Source organism: Argiope bruennichi, chromosome 2, assembly GCF_947563725.1.
Source record: "Argiope bruennichi chromosome 2, qqArgBrue1.1, whole genome shotgun sequence".
NCBI lineage: Eukaryota > Metazoa > Arthropoda > Arachnida > Araneae > Araneidae > Argiope > Argiope bruennichi.
The window spans coordinates 40,026,148-40,047,384 of record NC_079152.1 but is presented as its reverse complement, the minus strand read 5'-3'; the positions used below and the strand labels follow the sequence as shown (position 1 = coordinate 40,047,384).

Genomic DNA, 21,237 nt, shown 5'->3' with positions numbered 1-21,237 from the left:
TGCGGTATTATACCGCAGAGAAGTAGTAGATGAATCTAAAACTTAGTGATCGAAATATCCAACCAGCTGATTCTCGTTATAAGCTGAGCTCCAGAGAGTTTAAATGAAGCGAAAAGTGATTTAAGTAATGAGGATAATTATACAGAAGATTTTGTCGATGAAAGTTCGAATTCGGCTGATTATGATGTGTATATGTTCAAAAATAATTAATTTTTCTAGTGATAATGCATTTTTAAAAAAATCAAAAAATATTAATATACCAAGAGAAATATCTACAGAATTTATATTCTGATTTTTGTACTTAATCTATATGTTTAAAATGCTTTCGGAAACCAATGATACCTATAAAAAAGGGTTAATATTACCAATTTTCATTTTTTTTCCGTACAATTGTTGATTTCTATTACATTGTTTCCTATATACCTTTTTATACTGGAAAAAATAAAAAATAATAAATAATATGTTTTTTATAGAATATTATTTGTTGTAACAGATAATTTGAGAAGAAAATGTATGTCCCATCGCAATTACTTTTTTCAGTGAAAATATATTTTGAAAAAATTCTAAAACATATTTAAATATCAAGAAAAATATCTGCAGAATATATTGGCAGATTTTCATACTAATAATTTCATTAGAAAATTTAATTTGAGTGTAAGGTTTCGTAGTTCTCAGACCTTCTCAGTTAAGTTCTTAGGTTTAAGAGTTAAACCTAATTTAAGAGCAAACAGATGTAAATAGTACTCAAATTTTCCATGTAAAAGAAATAATATTTAAGCCGGAGTAAAAAAAACATGATTACTATTTTTGCTTTAAATTTTTCTTTAACATTTGTATTTTTAAAAAATAAGTATAAATTTCACACTAAGAAATTTATTATTTTTTGTTCATCATATAATTTTGAATTCCTGAATTTTCTTTCCCTTTTTTTGTTAAATTGGCTGATATACTTTAAAAAAACGGTGCGACATTTCCCTTAAGAACGGATGACTGCAGGATATTATTTTACATGAGTCATGAAATATTTATATGAGTCCTTTTTGAGTCATGGAATATTCGCTTTTTACCATTAAGTTTTTAAAAAAAATGAAACTACTGGTAACAAAATGCCAGCTCTTAAATTCAATAACTTACTTCTTGTAATTCCACATTTCTTGCAATAAATTTGAGTGTAGTTACAATATATAAGTCATCAAAAAAATGCTTTATATTATGTAATATTAAATTTACTAATCTTTTTAAAGTTTCAGAAAAATATTAATGCGCAGTTAGACATTTTAAAGCTATTTATACACTTAAACTGAAATATCTATTGTTTCAAACGCCATAGAAATGTAAGCAATTGAATAGATTTCTTTAAATTTAGCTTGTAAAAACTCTAAAATACCAGAAAGAGTTTCAATGAAGCTTCAAGTTGATAAATTAAATTGGGTCAATTAACCATCTTTTTATAAATATGTGACACAAGAGTATTTCTGAAAATATATTCAATGATTGTTACATTAAATATCAATTTTGGAGGATGTGAGCTCTTGTTTTCAGAAACTAAAATTTTTATTTTGATATTGTGCGTAAAAAAAATTAAAGTTTCGAATTTTCCCCATATGTAATTAACAAAATAGAAGACAAGATCATTTAAATAAAAAATACTTTTGAAGATGTTAAAAAATTGAACGATTTTATTTTAATTGTTTTCTATTTTCCTATTACTTTACAAATAATATTATAGAATGAAGAAATCAATTAATTCAGTAATTCAATTATGTAATATCAATGGCGTGGAAACAAAATCGTAATAAATTATTTTTTTAAAAGATAATTAATTTACGAATACGATATAATAATATATTCCTATCAGAAATAAATAAGTGTCCACAATTTCAAAATTCTATCATATAGAAAATGAGTTAAATATCGATTGGTTTGAGTTAAATATCGAAAAGTTTCATCTATGGGAGTTTAAAGCAAGGCTCATAACAATGTATGAAAAGGAACAAAAGAGACAAAAAAATTCAGCAATCGTTAGGAAATATCTTTCTAGTGAACAAAACATATTCTCTGTAAATTTGAAATGTTTGAGTTAAATTGAAAGAGAAATGTTTACTTTTCTTAAAAAGGTGATTTCGATAAATTTAACTGACATCACTTTCATTTCTCGCCTTAAAACTTCCAAAACCTGACACTAGCCATTATGATGCTGTGAATAATTTCCACAAATATTAAAAAGCGTTAAAAAAATATCTTTTCTTCTCTGATGTATGCTGAAATTAAATTAAGAAAGTATTTTACATTTCATTTATTTCTAATATCAAGCCATGCCCAATTGCAATTCACTCCTTCGAAGCTTGATTTTGATTCATCCAATCCTCATTTTTTTCATGGTTTTTTTTTCTCCCAATAGTTTTTATAACTAGGTTTTAGTGATTTGTTTAACAGAATTTCTTTACACTCGGACAATTTAAAGCACAACTTCCTCCTCTTGTAATTTTAATATCAAAGGAAAGGAATTAAAAGAATTTTCACCTTTTCAAACAGATTAAATAAAGTAAATATGTGCTTTGGGAAGAAACGTTTTTGCTTACTTTTTTTTTCGACATCTTTCGAAATATCAGATTCAATTTCATGTTAAAAAAATTCAGAAAAAATAAAAAAATAAAATAAACTGCGCTGCTTTTGAGTATAATTTCAATAGAAATTAAATAATCAAATTACTCTACTTTAAACTTTTAGTCAAGGTTTCAATAACATCTAGTGTTACTAAGATTTATATATCTGAACTAAGCAATTCGAACAATTTCTAGAGTCTTTTTGTTAATATTTGTTGAAATAACTTGGCACAATTTCTGGAATTATGATGTTATGATTTGGTTCCTTTTCCCACTAATTTATTTCCTTCTATATCTAACATGAATTTCATAATCTATTTCTTCATAAACGTTCGAATGGTAAAAAAATATATGACTTACTTGGCGTTAGCAATAAAATTGCCATAGCAATCACAGAGCAAATTCCTAGGATAACCAAGAGTGATATCCCAATGCCTCTCCAGTTGTGAGTGTCCGCTATTTCTTCTTCATCCTCCTAAGAAGAAAACACCAAAATATAATGTGAGTATTCATCTATTTCTTTCCATTTATGTTTTTTTTTTCATATTAAGCACATTTAAATTACATTGATAAATAATTTAATAATTAACTCATCATAATTAAAAACTATCAATAATAAAAACTGGCATACAAAGCTTCATACTGAACGGCATTCAGAAGCCTAACGCTGCTGAATTCATGAAAGCTGATTACAACTGGCTAAATAAAAGGAATTATATAGGAAACTAGTCACATTTGGCGACAAGCTGGTTTATAGAAAATACTGATCTTATTTAATTCCACTTAAATCATTGAAATTATTATTACATGCAATTCTGCATACCGGATTAGAATATACATAACTGAAATATCAAAATTAGCACAACAAAGTTAATAATAATGAATTGAAACCCGAAAAATACTAAATGAGAAAAATATGTCAATAAATTGAAAATTAGACACACACACGCGTGCGCACGCACACACACACACACACACACACACACACACACACACACACACACACACACACACACACACACACACACACACACACACACACGTGTATGATTATTTGGGCATTGAAAGATGCGGTGTTGGTATGAGAAAAATGCATACCAATGATGCTTCGGAAACTAGTATGCGGTATCGTAATTTTTTAGATAGAATAGATATCGTTTGATTCACGCTCCTTTGAGGATATTTTTAACAGAATAAATAAACTCTAAAGTAAAGTTAAAGAGAGGGAGAGAGAGATTTTAAGTAGTATCATTTAGGAAAATGCATATTGGAAAAATTTGGAATTGTCCATATGAGTTGAGACCGCACTACTAAACATAACTGAATTCAAGACCACATCTGTAGTGAGCATACCGTATTCAATGAAAGCTACTACCAACAAAAAATCATTCTAACGTATATATTTGTGAACTGTATGCCATTTACAAGTATCGTTACTGCCAGGCCACATCTAACTATGACTAAAAATAATAAAAATGACACAAAAAATAGGTTAATCATCAAGTTTTTCTAACTTAAATGCCTTTAAATAAGTTTTTGAGATGCTTTAATGTGAATATATTCTAATTTTATGTGCATTGGTGTTCATATATTTAGTTAAAATTAATATTTAAATGTGAAAGTCATATCTATCCTAAACGTTTATAAAGTAAATTAACTTTTACGAAATACCAGAAGCATATATTTAATCGTATTGCCGCTTAAAGAAATTATATCATTTAATAAAAAAATGTATGTGTATTAATATATCTCTTGGTTAAATACTTTGCTTTATATAACTGTCTTTAATTGATTATCTCATTTTGTTAATTGTTTTTGTTTTACTCTTTATATACGTAATAGCCCATTTTTACATAACTAAAAGAACCATGGTAAAGCAGCATGATTTCTAGAGATTCAGCATTAAGTTTCGATTAATTATTTTTAATAAATTTAAATTATTTTTTTACTGTCCAAACAGAAAGGATTTGTTAAGCAGCAAAGGGAGGCCATTGAAACAATTCTGTCAATTTTTTTTTAATTAAAAATTAAGTTAGAGACCTTATTTCTCATTTTTGCTAATAAAGGAAACATCATCTAAATTTTTAATATGCTTTCTTTTATTAAATCTTATAGCGGATGTTAATTTTAAACCGCCGATACATAAATTCAATAATACATTTAGGCCCATTTTTTTACTAGAACAAGCCATATTGTTCTATTCCAAATCTTCCTTTCTATTATTTCAGAATAGAAACAAAGAAAAGGAAACTGCCATTATTTTCCATGCCTTCCTTAGATTTCATATTCTTCTTCTTCTTCTTTTTTTTTTAAAGAAGAAGTTTCAAAACTTCCAGTTCAGCAATTTCCTTAATAGTTGATCGCTTTCAACAAAAACAACAGTGCTCTGAAAGCTGCACAATAAAATGCTGGAACATAGGAAATAAATAAGTGAATAAATAAGCGAAATAGTTTCCCACCAAGCATTGCCCCAGGGTTTTATAGCCCCACAAAACTATCAAGTTTCTCGATTTTATGAAGTACTAACATATAAAATACGGGCGCAAGTTATAAAAAGCCTCTTTCCTATATAGTCTCGTTCTTAGTTGGTAGCACGGGTGCGGTAGACATTATTTTTTTTCGATTGTCTTTTTTCTTCCGGATCCTGTCGACTTTAGCTACGTGATTCTAAAGTAAACAGCTAAATCTGATACAGTTGGGGGGCGAATAATTGAAGAGATGAGAATCGATATTTCCTAGTTTTTGAAATGGCTTGTTTTTACACCGTTGATGCAAAAAGAAATGAATTGGATTCAGACATGTTACCTCCATCACTTTTCCCCCCCTCTTCTCCCATTTCAGAAGACTTACGTTTTTATTTCATTTTTGCCTCCGATGCGACTTTTATTTTATGGATGTTTTTCAGAGAAAGTATAAAAAGATTGAGGCAGTAACATTTAAATTTAAAATTAAGGAATCTTTTCATTCTTAAGGTTTGGTTTCGTATCAAAAGAAATGAAGCAACTTTCTTCGTTGTTTGCTACTCAAAGTTAAGTAGGAATTTTTGTGTCATAGTTTATTGTTCCCAAAAAGAGCAAAATGAATCATTACAATTCAAAGAAAAATTATTTATATATTAAAATATTAATGGTTGAAACATCATAGATACATTTTAAAGAAATATGAAAGAATGTATTTTATTTTTGAGGACTATAAATGTATTTCCTTTTTGTTCATTCGCAAAAACAAAATAAATATTTAAAATAATTTCTTTGGTATTTTATGAATTTATTTTATTTAACATTCTTTATATCAAAACTCATTTTATAATAATTTTCGAAGTATCCATCAATTTGTGTGCAATACTTAGTATTTTTTCAACCAATATGTATAAACTGTGATAAGAAATTAGCAGGTGTTATTTTGGTATGTTTTACACATGTTTTGCCATTATGCATGTAAACTTTCTTTTTTATGAACAATTTCACATAATTAAGCTTTAAAAAAGATTGAGCATTTTCATGGTTTTTAGCGATTTAAAAAATTAATTAACCGTTATAAATTTGTCAGCTTTTCGATTCTAAATGTTTCGAGCTGTGAAAGGTCATTCAAAAGATTAATCTTTAGTATATAACAAAATAAGTGCAAGACGTTTATCGTATTTGAAAATACGATGACAAATTTATTTACAAATTAGTTTAATGAATTAAATGCACATTTTCAAAAAAAAAAAAAAAAGGCGTGAGTTACTGAAATTAACTAAGAACAGATAAACATTTTAAACAATTACGAATAACAATAAAATAAAATATTTCAGATAAAGTTTATATAAAATATGTAGGATTTTAATAATATATTCTGGAAAATCCTTGATTTTTAAAGATATATCGATACTCTATTAATATCTTTAATTCTTCTTTTAAGAAAATTATTATTAAGTTATTGTTAATATGTGAAAAACAATATTCTTCCTCTCACTTGAATGCATGTTTTTCTCCTGGTCTTTAATACATATTTTCTTTCGAAACACGACAAAGTGTTCTTGTATATTAACTAAAAATCACGCTATTTTCTGTTGTCCCTTATATTTCTTAAAAAGGCATATTTGTTCTCCATCAAATGGAGTTTAAAGGTACATTCGGGTAATTTTTCCTGACATCGGAGTGTCTAAAACCCCTTAAAAATATTACTTTGCCTTGCTGTAACAAAAATATTAAGGGAAAAAAAGGAAGACGTTTAGTGCGCCTTGAATCGTTTGAATAAATAATGAAGTGATTTAAGTGCAAATGCTTTCTTCCTTCGCTAACAAATTCAGCGCTGCATTTTTTTTTTTTTAATAATTGCCTGCCAATACTCAAGCAACTCAATCTGACAGTTATTGAAGAAGTGAAACATTCTTCCCGCTTCTTATTTTTCCTCTTAATGCCTCTTCCAGATGGATTTCTGCTTAAAGTTGAAAATCGGGAGGGAAAAAATGATTCTTAAGAAATTCTAGATATCTTTGGAAATTTTTTCCCAAGTTTTATAGATGTTGTTTAAAGAAAGATGTTAAATCGTTTGAATGTTCAAGTCTGAATCACTGTTACATTCCATAAGTTTTACATTGGTGGTTATATAAATACAAGAATATTAAGAATTGATATTAAAGAATAATTTGTCTATTCATTTTACAAATCATTCCAACTTTAAATGGGAAATAAAATGATAATATATTAATTAGATAATTTTGAATTTAATGACAAAATTCTTATATTTTTCCAATTTGAAATTTGAATCAAAAGTAAATAGAGGTTAATAAAGCAATGCAAATTTATATTGAATTTTGTTAAATATCTTTATTATAGAGGTATAAATTAAATGAGTGAAATGAGGTGAATTTATCTTAATCAGTAATGCAAAAATCAATTAAATCTAGACTTGCTTACACTAAGCAACTTAGTTCACCATCCAATTATACTTAAAAAGGAATAAGCTTGTTGTCTTTAAACTAATATATTACCAAATTCTATAAATGAGGCATTAAATAATTTATTGAAGGCAGTATAGCAAAAATAATTTATATAATTATCGGTGGTTCTTAGTTCATTAATTCAATGCTAATTAATTCATTCATTGGCAATTAATATAATATATAAGGCAGTTGGTTAAGAAAATCAGATTTTATTTAATATTATAAACCAAATATAACAGAAATATATGACATTATTGACTAACATAGAATAAATTACTTGGAAGTAATGATTTAAGATAGTAATATTTCATAATATTTGTAGTACTTTATCTAACTGTTAAATAATATATTACTACATACTATATATATAAATAAAATATTTACTCATATTTAAAATGAATAAAATATTATTTTTGGGCGAGTCCACAATTTCTGATTCCATAATAAGCAATCAAACATATAGTGAAATCTGGAGAAACGAGCATAATTCATTTCCGAATTTTAATCATATTATGAAGGATTCATTAAAAATAATAATAATTTTTTGCCATGTAAAATAGGACAATAAACTCCACTTAGAAAAAATAATCAAACATATTTAGAATGATTCCTTCTATTATTTATAATGCATGCATTTTATAGATGAAAATATTTATCTTTAGCTACGTTCCAAAATTTGATGAAAATAAGACAACATTATCTTTAAATGAATTTGTAGCGTATAAAGAATGAACTGAAAGAATGCGGGATTAGAGTGATGCTTCTCAGTGTATGTTGAATAATTTTCCATGCTTTCAACATCCCCCTTATTTTATTAGAAGATTGCTGCACTACTGACGCTATTATTTCCTCTTCTCCTGATCAAATCTCATTCGCAATTTTTTTTGTAACCTAGAATACAGTTCCATAAACTCCTTATTAGTTATATTTATGTTAACCCCATAACCTTGGACAGAAATGTGATATCGTTACTAAGGTTCGACTGAGTCGCGTTCGACAGCGTTATCCGGCCAACTCTTCTAATATGCAGAAACATTTATTCTCTTCAAGCAATGTTCAACAAAATCTGGTTAATATTCTCAAGGTAGGATTCCGTATGTAATGTCACGATATCTCCTCATCACTCGTTCTGTGACTCATTGCTTGCTAAGAGAGTCATCGTTTTGCATTCTGTTTTGTACGTTATGTGAATCATGCGTTAGGAGAAGAAAACACTCGTTAAACGAAATCTGGCTGTATATTCGTCTTGTAAATTCAAAATTTAATTTAAAAATGTTATAAAAATAAAGAAAACCCGCTTTGTAAATTTAAAAGAAAAATGAATTGATATACGAAATTTAATAGCCGAATACCAAAATAAATAAATAATGTCACTCGAGACACAGAAGATTTCTTTAAATATTCATTACTAACATTATTATAATAAAGGACTTAACATAAAAACTATTTAAAGAAATACATTGTTTTTTTCTGAGAAGATATTAATACTAAATTAATTCCTTTATTTTGATCAACGAATGGAATTAAATATTAGTTTGTTCATAAAATAAATGCATTAAAAAATCAGTAAAATGCATTGTTTTGATAATTTACCCTTACTGCTTGTAAATGAAATTTCACTGCATATATTCAAAAAAATATTTCTTGCTCACCATTTATATTGGTTATAAAAATTAATTTTACTTTTAACTTAATTAAAATCTCTGTCTATACATATTTGCGTTCATCGCACTGTTGTTTAATAAATGAACTGATAAAACTAAACGAATAAATTTGGGATTCTGAATGATATTTTTCGATTAAGTGTGATTGCCGAATCTTTAATTGAATGCTTTTTTTATCCTTGGTTTCTTTTGGTAATTTTTTTTAAATATTTTTATTTTTTATTTTCAGGCTATTTATTAAGATAATTTCAATTCTAAATATGATATGAAATCGATTTTATTTAAGTTATACCACTTTTAATGATCGTGAAGATAATTATTTTATTCTTATTATGAGATTTGAAAGATAACCAACCCCTATTTAAAGGCATTTAGATTAAATTTGAATGACGTTGCAGGGACATTTGACGACAGCACTGGCGGGAACTGAGGTTGAGTTTTAAGACATCCGATAATCCGACATAAGTCTTACCGACATCTGTAGAAGATCGTCGAACCATTTCTGTACCCACTCGAGTTGCGAGAATCAACTACCATGCCTGAAGCTTCTCATCTTCATACCGGAAGTGTTCCCCAGTGGAAGAGATTTGAATAATAAGAATGACTTAAATATTGCTGCATTGAAGACATTTTACAAAATTTTTCACTTTTATTTAACATATTTTGAAAATTTTATGAGGACAAAAAAAAGTCATAAATTTTTAAATAAATTAGACAGTTTGGAATAAAAACAATAATGAATACATACTATTTATCGATGTGATTCTATATTATCAATATTATATATATATATATATATATATATATATATATATATATATATATATATATATATATATATATATATTCCATTCAATGTATCATATTTTTACTATATTAACTGCTGGTTGTATATAGTGCGTCGCTAATTGTATTTCAAATATACGGATAAAGTATATTTGAGTTATTTCAGCATGACGTACTTGCAAGTCAAATTTGTATGCCTAATTCTTAACATTATGCATGTCTTCTTAAACATTAATAAATTTTTTATAATGTCTAGAAATGACTCTAACACCCAACTGAAGAAATGTTCATTACTATTTTAGGGTCTGGGAAATGTCGTTATAATCATTCATTACTTTTTGTTGATTATATTTATGAGGCATATATCAGTAATTAATGTCTCATCAATTCCTAGTGTAGAAAATGTTATAGTATTTCTGCGGATATATTCCTTTGAAGCAATGATGCAAATAGTGAATGTCTTCTAAGTTCTACTGTCCAGAATGTGACGCTGGTTCTCACCATGCTTCAAAGCAAAAAAGTTGTTTTAAAAAATATTCGATTAATTAGTTAAATGGGTGTAGAAATTACGTTATCTTTGAAAAATATATGAATATCGGCTTTGGGAAAAAAATGCTAAGATACAAAATATATTGTCACAATTTGACTATGAACTAGGCTTTTAATTATTATTAATAATATCTTTATTAAATTGTTTCAACAATCTATAACATCTATATTACAGACTACATACTGTATTTATAAAAATAGTTTTTTTAAATACTTCTATTAACTATAAAAATTAATAATGAATTATGTCTAATCCCTTTAAATTTTAAATAAATTTTAATTATTCTTTGGGAAGCGATAAACCTTCTTTGAGAAGTTATTAAGTTTTTTTATTAAAAGTATTAAAAACCACTTCATTATAATTAACAATTACATTTTATATAGTATACTACAGTTGTCAATTTGCTTTTTTTGCAAGAGTAATTATTAGCTAAATAGAGGAATTACTAATGAAACGTGTTCAGCACTTAAATTTTCCTTGGAAGAAATTCGGCTTTAGTTCCGCTGAAAGAAGCAAAAGCGGATCGATACAGTTTCCATTTGAATTAACGTAATTCAAAGCACACAACCCTTTCATTTACTTGATACGTAACTTTTTCCAATAGAAAACTGTATAAAAGACAAATTTCGTAAGAAAATGAAACTCTGCTTCTTAGCCTTTTTCGATGGAAAGTGTAGGGAGGAGAGGCAGAAAAGGCAAAGCAAAAGGCCCCTACGTTAATGAAAAAAGCCGTTTTCCCAAAGTACGGCAATCCATCTTCGAAATTTGTCGCCGGTATTTGTTGGGTAGAAAATTTCTCGTTCGGATTCCAAGAGGGAGGAAAGTTATTTTATTTTTCTTTTTAACATTTTTAAACAGTTAGTGTAAGACTTCGATCTAATCTGTAACAGCTGTCAACGAGAAAGTACTGGAGAAAAGAATACAAAAAAATTGGCAAAAGACATGCATTCCTTTTTCAGTTTAACCCCTTTTTTCTCTTGAATTTGGCCTCTTAAAAATTTGGAAATTGATATGTTTGCTTTCCAATAGATTACCGATTCGTTTCTGCTAGTTATACTTTTTAAGTGCATATCGTTTAACGTTTTTTTTTTTTTTTTTAATACTATAAGCTGATAAAAATTGCACATCTCTGCAGGAAACAAAATGGTCAGTTTTTAATTCCAAAGCATGAGGTCAAAAGAATGTCTTATTTTTCAACTAAGAAAGTTCAAGAAAATTATTTGAAAATAAATTATACTATTATTGTTATTCTCATCATTAAAACTCCCAGTCTGTAAGTAAGTCAAAATATCATTAACTGCACAGCCAAAACATATACGGGTGTTAAATTCGATGAGCGAGGAATACATTCGTTTGTATAGTGGTGGATGTCGATCATTCATCAGTAAATGTTCTTCTGAACGTGTCCACTCTGATTGTGGCATGAGGAAATGCCATGTTTTGCATGAATGCTGCTGTGTCAAGGACAATATGTTTCACTAAGCGTTATATTAAATTTTGCAACAAAATTTGAGAGTAATGTGTTTATTCATTGAGCATGTCTTGAATCACGAATATGCACAAGGCTCTTAAGAAAAAAAAAAGCCATATTAAAATATGTAATAAAACTACGCCAAATTCCTACACGTGGTTGATTTAAGAGCATCTCAATATAGTCATGTGGTTTTTTTTCCCCAGATTGTACAGCTGTTAGTGACATGCCGTGAAAAATGAGCCTCTTCTGTTCACAGCATATTGAGTAGCCTTACGAAGTTTCGTCGATTTTCGATAAAGCTAAATTTCTGAATTCTATTGTTTAACTGAAACATTTCATTAGAAGTCTTGCAATGATTGCAAGTTATATGAATATAATTTCAATGCACTTTGAATGATTCGGAATGCCAATGACTTCTATAAAACCAGTTTTTTTTGTTCATTTTTGTGATCTATGTTCGCACATGTTGACTGTTCCGAGAAAACGTTCTTTTTTGAAGCCATAGCAAAAAGAAAGACCTCTAATAATCGTAATGAAAGAGGATTTTGTATTGTAGACACCGTTTCAAAGAAAGCATTCTGGAGGGAGTCATGAGACTTAACCTGTCTTCAAAACCTTCCCCCAACAATTCACAGTTGAAGTGAAAAAACCTTATATATCGCGCTTTATCAGAGAACTCAAATATTACATTGAAAACCTTATGTGAGCTTAAGTAATAGGAAAATTTTTAAATAAGCTGTTAATCGTGCACCTATCATTTTATAAACGTCTGATTTGCTATTGTCTCCATTTTTGCCTCTAAAACCATCTGTCAACAATAAATTCAGGAATTAGTTCACCCTTCCCTCAAATCCTTTTCAGGGAATGAAATTATCCTAACTGATTCAATGTATAACTATTCCTCCTCGAATTCTATGATTTTAAAACTATTTACGAATTTTTAAGAATATCCTGTATATTAGTTAATTTACATTTAATTACACTTATAGTTTATCATAATTTTAAAATCAAAAATTAAATTTATCAGTACAAAAATTCGAATATGTTTACTCAATATTATCTAATTAGCAAATTAAAATCTTATTTTTTACTGTTTATAATTTGCAGTAAATTTGCAATAAATAAATACAAAGAATATTATTCGAATATGAAGGATTGTTATGGAATTCTTAAAACTTTAGAAAATTTCTTGTTTTTTTCCGTTATGTTGATTTATTTTCATATAACAGAAGTTAATTCTATAAAGAAGTGAAATATTTGAAGTCTAATCTCTTAAACAAATTCAAGGAGCAAATTTTCATTGTTTAATATTTTTTTTTTTTGGTTTTGTATTTACTTTAAGAAATACTTTAGTTGCCTGTATGTAGCTTAATAATTATCTAATCTATCTTAATAAGGAGAAATGGTTTTTGATTATCTAAATGTAATTCATAAAGGAAAAACATTTTGATTTTTAAAATAATTTTATATGTTTTATTTAAGTATTAAGTGTTAACAAAAATTTAATTTTAAATGGCTTAAACATCAAATTTCAATAGGGAAACAGAGTTTAAAATAAATAATGTTAGACAAAAGGAAACATTTTTATTTTCGTTACATCAGTAAATTGAAATGCGACAACAAGATAAAAATATGACAAAAATAAAGATTTTCGCTTAAAATATTTTCTTACTAAAATTCACTAAATAGCAATACAATTCACTAAATTTAATAGTTACAAAAAGATTCTATATTTTCATTTTTATAGCAAATGCGTGATAAACACGCAAAGCGGCACTTTTGGGGGGAAATAGAATTATATGATGTGAAAAATGATGCAAGTTTCAAACACAAACAAATCATTTCAGTAATATAACAAAAGCTTTTATTCATAAATGTCTTTTCATGCTATCTTCCTGATAAATTTAAACATAGCCTTTCTGCTCAAAAGCGAATGAATATTCTCTGTTATTTTCGATTCTGGAGAGATATCAAATTTCTTTAATATTTCAACCGCATTTTTGTTAATCAATAAATAAATTTTAGCAATTTACAATTTTCAACAGATATTGAAATGCTTCTACTTAAAAGAAAAAAAAGTTCTTGAAGTAAAGTTTAAAGTACTTAATTCGAATCAAAAGATTTTCTGCAAAGAGTGGTTAAAAAAGGAAAAGAAAAAAAAAATCAGAAATCATTCCTAGAGATAAAGCGTCAAATTAACAATGCTTTTTAATGTAATTGAAGTGAAAGTTGCTTATTAGTCTTTGAAATTGTTCCAAAAATATATAATGAAGTCGTTAGTATTTTTTTTTTTTTTTTTTTTTTTGCGGTACCCAAACATTTTCTCCTGTGGTAAGCAAGCGATTACCGCTTTAAGTCTCAAGATTAAGATTATTCCACTTAAGGTTTAGATTTCTTGTAAATAAATAAATAAAATATCAGAACTGCATTTGTTTAAATAAAACTTGGAATGGTCAAATGTAAATAAATACCAAATGAAAGTGATAAATAGTTAATTACAGGATAAAACTTCCATTGTGTTTCATTTAAAACTGAAGTTTTTTATTATATATAAAAAGGCTGCTGATATAAAATAAGCAAAAAAGCAGTAAGTTACAGTAGTAAAAGTAGAAGTCGAAATTATCTAAAATGATGCTAGAAAGAATTATTTAAATGTTCTATTCATATATGGTAAATAGATTCATATAGGGAAGAAAGTTCATAATATTAACAATAATGTTATGACTGTTTCTAAATCATATACGTATAAATTACAGCAAACATATTTCTATAAAAATGGGTCATATATTTCATTAGTTGCCTTTCCCTTCAGCCTTAAAATAGCACACACACACACACGTATGTATATATATATATGTGTGTGTGTGTTTCAAGCTTTGAATTATTAATATCCTTGTAAAGAACATATCTATATGGGTAAAAACATTAAAATAAGGTATATTTAAATTATTCTTTAATTATAAAAAAAAATAGCAATTTTCAATTATTTTTTTAAAAAGTGCAATTTTTTAATGACGTACATAAAAACTCAGATTAGTCTAAATAATTCGGACACTTAGGAATAGTTGAGTTGTAAAATGCTTAGCTATATAATCTGACATTCCTTCCAGGAAGATATCTAAGAACTTTGTTCTTCAGACAATGAAAATATTATGCTCCAAGTTTTGAGATCTGATAAAGGAACATTTTCGAAATGTGAGTACTTAATCAAGCAGCTAGCTAAGGCACTAGCGGCAATGTGTTATATGTCAATTTATTTCACAAGAGTTATTAGCGGACGGCTTCATTAAAATATATCCTGAACTGACTCATGGGATTAAGCAGAAAATTTAAAATTCAAGCGAAAGGATTAGTGTTGAAATATGCGAGAAAGAGTAAACTTGTCAAACCGCGAGTGTAACGATGGCAGGGAAAATTTTAAGACCATTGAAACCATGCTTAATATCTTTAACATAAGAATAAGAATTCGCAAAAGATCGATAATAAGCTTCCTTTGAGATCATTAACAATTTCCAAGTTTAGAAGTAGAGTATTCATTTGCGTTTAAATTACAGCAATTGCATTTTCAACTATTTTTACTTAAATCTGAGTTACCAATGCCAAGAAATATAAACAAACGTTTTTTAAAGATTAGGCGTAATCGACAATGTTTCATTCAAAATAACTTACTTAAAATATATTTTAATTATATTTCATTATTAAAAAGGTTCCTTTTAAAAAAATAACTGCACATAATTAAAAACTGACTAATTAATTCTTAAATTATAATTTAATTGATGGAAATATATAATGTAGACAGTCTATTATAAGATTCGCGTAGAACGGGCTATTGTATGAATTTTATTTTACTAGCTCTTTAGAATTATATCTATGGATTCCACAGACTCAATAATCCAATATGGTCTCAGAAAAAATAGATCTAGAAGTGATTATGAAAGAATGTCAAACTGCAAAATGGATTAAGAAAGGAAAAATAATAAAAATATGTTCTGGAATTGTATTATTTAATCCGTTTCATAAATCATTCTTAGTAGTCCAGGTAAAAGAAGCTCAGATGTGGCCATTATTAACAAATAGAATAATGTAATGATTTTTCTTTGAACATTTGAGCTGTTAGAGTTTAAAAATGTATCACGCTTTCTAACATTATGTAGAAAAATATTGTTTGAAATGTTATTTTATGTTGTTACTATGTTCCAAAGATATGCCTATGCATAAAATCATTTAAATTTCTCAGAAAAACAAGGGAAACCATAAAATACATACTACTTAAAAACTTATATCTTTTTCATTCTGATGGCTTTCTCATGATATGACATGATGAATTTAAATAATTTGTAATCAAATTAAAAAATTATAAAATTTGAAATTTAAATTATTTACCTAATCTGATTGATAGATATCTATTTATAAAGAGACAAAATATTTAACACTTTTGAATCCTAACTTCAGCTTGATTAAATGTAGAACATTCCTTACTTTGAGCATAACTACGTACGCCTCTTCTTTTACCCATGAAATTTGTTCCCAGAAAAATTTACATTTGCCAGAAGTAAAAATATAAATTGACCCCTAGTTAAACAAGGCTTCCAAAAATAATATTGGAATTTTTAAGCTTAGTTCCTTTGCATACTTACTTCCACTCAAGTTCGAAGTAGAATTCGGATGCTGTAGAATTTTTGATGAGTTTCTATTTCAGACTAGCTTCTTTTTCCGTTTCTTGATACTGCAGTAGCATAGCGTGCCTCATTTAATTTAATAATTCATGCCTTAAGTTATTATGCACATTTCCAGTCGCCTCCTTGTAGATTTATGTAAAAATTGAGTTCTTCAGTACTTAAGGAAACTTTTGATCATTTCTGGAAAGAATATTTATTGGTTGGGACATTCCAGTTTTAACCTTTAGAATAAATTTAAAGAGAAATTCAATTTTTGTCTATACGTTCCTGACTATAACTCTTATCAACTAAATAAACGTTGTCATTAATTAATTTTGAAATTATAAATTCGAAATTTTCGATTTCAGAAAAAAGAAGATATTTTAAGTAAATGAGCAGGCATAAAACTTTTTAATTTGCGTTGTTTTCATTCCTACATTAATAAATATGTGTATATATTATATTTATTATATAATATTATATATTATATAATAAGAATGCATTGTAACTTTAAAAATATATATTACTCCTACAATACATTCTGTAGACGAATGCAACGCAATTATATTTGTATTGATATAAAAATATGTTATTTTAATAAATATATATTGTAAGTTCTTGAAAAAAAAGGCTGAGTCTTAGAAATCAGCGAAAATCTCGGTAAAGACAATCAGTAACACAATAGTGGTATTATTCATTAAGATAATTAAGCCTTTATTTTCTTCCTCATTTTCTCAGCTAAGTATGTTATGCTATTCTTTTTACAGAAAGAAAACAATACCCATTGCTCCTACTTCTCTTCCTCTAAATATAAATTCATATAATAATATAAATTTGAAGAAAATAATGCATTTGGGTTAAATTTTGAATATATAAAATTTATTTGTCTTTATATTCAAGATTATTCCATGCAGCATTTGAGTCGTTATTCTATGCAGCGTGATGTTTGAGTCATTCGTTAACAAAATAGAATATTTTACATACGAACGAACATAGTCACTCAAAATATTAGGGAATGAAATCAAGAAATCTATTCATTTTTACATGAAACAAAATGTTGTATTTATTAATAAATTATCATATCGAATATTTTAAATAGGGATATATCTGATTATACGATTTAAATGCGTATGGATATCTGTTTAAATAAGCAAATATAAGTGCAACTGAAATCTTTAAATTCGATTTAGCATCTGAAAGATTTTTTTCAATAAAAAAATGATAGTTTTTAGTAATGTTATTATGAGTAGAACAGCATAATTGTCGACTATAAATATTTTTGGATTTTTTTATTATATTAATATACTTAAATACTTAAAATTTATCATATTAAAATACTTAAAATTTATTATATTAAAATAATTAATTGAAATAAATTTTAATATTAATGATCAATTTCTTTGTTATAAAATTGTTATATTAATTTCGCAATATTTTCTTCCACAACACAGAAATTAATGGGGTCTTCCCTGCATACAAACATGTTTTTGAAAAGTTAACCTTAAGACTCATTTTTAAAACCATATTTGTCCGCCTGAGTGCATGTGAACACAATAAATCCTACAGTGAACGAAATAGATAAATGAAAATAAATATGTGGTGTTTAATTTAAAATTTCAGATTTTTATAAATTTTTTAACCGAATATGTCAAAAGGGTAACTGTAAATGTAACTGTTTATTTGTGGTTATCCGATTGGCTAAATCAAAACCATAATGAATTTCAACTACGAAACCTTGTGGTTTATTGTTTGATGTTGTGCCTCGAATTTGTGATGAATTTTTGACAGATATTTAATGGATAATGGGACAGATATTTATGGGTATTTAATGTATTTATTGGATATATTTACTATGCTATAAGAGGGAGCTAAATACATGAGAAGTGACAATGCTTAAACATATGGGAATGATTTTAAAATTGTAAGCCTAGGTATTTTTTTAAAATTTTCTATATAAAACTGCTAATATAAGAGCAAGTGGAAATATGACAGAAATATGGCAATTAATCCATGACATTTAATCTCACTTAAAATGATCAATTTTAAAAAAATGTCATATAGAGTTAAATTGTCCTAAGTTTTTATAAATGATATTAAATTTGTAGAATCAATTTATAGTTCAGAGGAAATTTTAGGAATTAAGTAATGACGTGAGGTAAACAAAATTTTTAAGAAGCATAGAAGAGTTTGCACTAATTGTCTGTAATTTATGCATTGTTAAAACTTAATAAGAGTACTCAAACTTATTTTAAGCGAAATAAGATAAATATTTAAACCTTAATAAGAAGGTGAGGCTTTTAAACATACTATATAAAACAAATTCAGTAAAACGTTCTAGGTAAAAATGTCATGAAAGGATTATTACATCAATAAAATATTATACCAATTTGTAGTATCTAATCATGCAAAACAGAATATATTGTCAGATGACTTCATTCAGAATATGGTTCATTCCCAGAATTCCAGGAAGAAATATAATCATTAAAACAGTATAAATATGAATTTTGTACATCTCAGAAATTATTTAAAAGAGAATTCAGAATCTATAGAATTTTCTCTTATGGTGAGGAGTGAATGATGAGCAACAATCAGTTAACATTCTGAACTTCTTTAACTGAGAAATTAGTTAATGTCACTTTATCATTCTGCTTTCTGAAGATATTTAAAAAGATATAACTTGTTTCAAAATGATATGTTTTATGTTATAAATCAGTAAAATATTTGAAATCATTCAATCAAACTTTCATTCGAAAGTTAACATCTTTCAGGCAGGAAAAAAAATCATATCGTGGAGCTATCAAAGTTTTTTTCGAGATTATCAGTCAAAATATTTGGTTAAAACTTTGAAACTCCTTTTTGTATTCAAAACTACATGCCCAAATATTTTTTCCTTGAGAACTGAGAATTTTACTTTTGGTAAGAAAATACTTTCAGAAAAAGATTATTGATTACGTCTTAGACAAAAATATGAATATCGATGAACAAATTTAAACTTAATCACATTTTCTTTCTTTTGTTGATATTAGATCTGACCAACGTTTTTAAATATGAATGTAGTTATATTTTCTACAATGTTTTGAAAATTAATACAAAATCAATGAAATTTTAAATCTGAGTCACCAGAGTTGGAATGCGAAGTTTTAAAAGAAAAGTAGGCGAGGAAGATTACTTATAATTATATAAACTTTTCTACTCAAGATTAAATGGAATTAGTCAGTTGGCCTACCTATTAAAAATTATATACAAAGCAAAAATTTGAGCATTCAACAAACGAAATTTCACCAATCAACATAATCATCTTCTGGTGTCAATAAACTCACTCGTTTAACCATGGCATCTAACTGCACATTGTTTCATACAGGGATGCAATTACACTGGCTACTCCCCCCTGGCCAAAAAGAGGCTTTCAGATTAAATTTGAATGACCGGATTGCCAAGGCAGCATTGGTGGGAACTAAGATTGATACTTGAGAGCCATTACCGGTCACTGCACAGCACTACCTGTAGGAAGCACGTACCATCATCATTAGGAAGTAGCCAACCCACACCATTTCTGTACTCACCACGATGGTGAGAACCAACCACCAAACCAGAAATTTATCATCCAAATTTCTAAGAGATACATGGATTTAAAGAAAATGCTATAATCAGAGATTCGGAAGATTTCTAAATGAGTTTAGATATTAATAAGAGCTGAATAATATTGGTTACTCGTTTGGCAATAACATATTAGTAAAACTACAAATCGATAGGTGTTTTGAAATATACAAATTAACAAAGAAATTCTCAGAGTCTTACAACAATGAACTCCTGAATTGAAATACTTCTGATATTAAATCATGAGTGACAGAAGTTAAATGTTGAAACAAATTAAAAAAAATGATATAAAACATGACCTTGGATATAGAAAGACGTGCCTTCAAGAATGTGTTGCGCATGCGCACTGTTACTGGATATTTAATGATGACGTCGAGACGACTATGCTCCCTAGTATGCTATTTCTGTTGGGACTTTTATAAAATGCACATTAACAATACGGAATTTGATTTCTATATATTGAACTAATTATGTTCAATACATTTATTTTAATTATTGTTTTATGTTACATAAAACTTACACATATCTTTTAATTGCGATTAGATAATTAGTGACCAGAATTTGGGAGTTCACCTGAAACCTTTATAATGGCATGCTGCTGACATGCAGCTATTATAAGATATCATTTACATAATTAGTTATATGCATGCTTATTAGAAAGAAACCATAATTGGAAATGTATTCTTTATGAATAAGCTTTCACCATTAATAATAGTTTTCAAATGGTTATGGGTAAAAAGAATCTTTTGTAACAGACTGACAAATACTAATCGGAAAACGAGTTAAGTTAGATAGCCTGATAAACACCGAATCTTCTCTAATAAACACTACTTAAAAAAAGAGAATAAATGAAAGAAACAATGCAAAATAAATTCTTCCTCATAAGTTTATCATTTAGAGGTTACCAAGGGAGATATATCCCTTCACTGTCTTATTATGCAAATTTAAGGATTTTCTAGTTTATACCTCTAA

At 27.2% G+C, this 21,237-nt stretch overlaps 1 protein-coding gene across 2 annotated transcripts in view; it reads right to left on the bottom strand.

Moving 5' to 3' along the window:
* LOC129962095 (inactive dipeptidyl peptidase 10-like) overlaps positions 1-21,237 on the bottom strand; it is a 381,626-nt gene that overhangs the window by 164,451 nt on the left and 195,938 nt on the right. For both annotated transcript variants that reach the window (XM_056075816.1, XM_056075817.1), the window contains exon 2: positions 2,967-3,081. In XM_056075816.1, the coding sequence (XP_055931791.1) occupies positions 2,967-3,081 (115 nt within the window). The remainder of the gene's footprint in view (positions 1-2,966; positions 3,082-21,237) is intronic.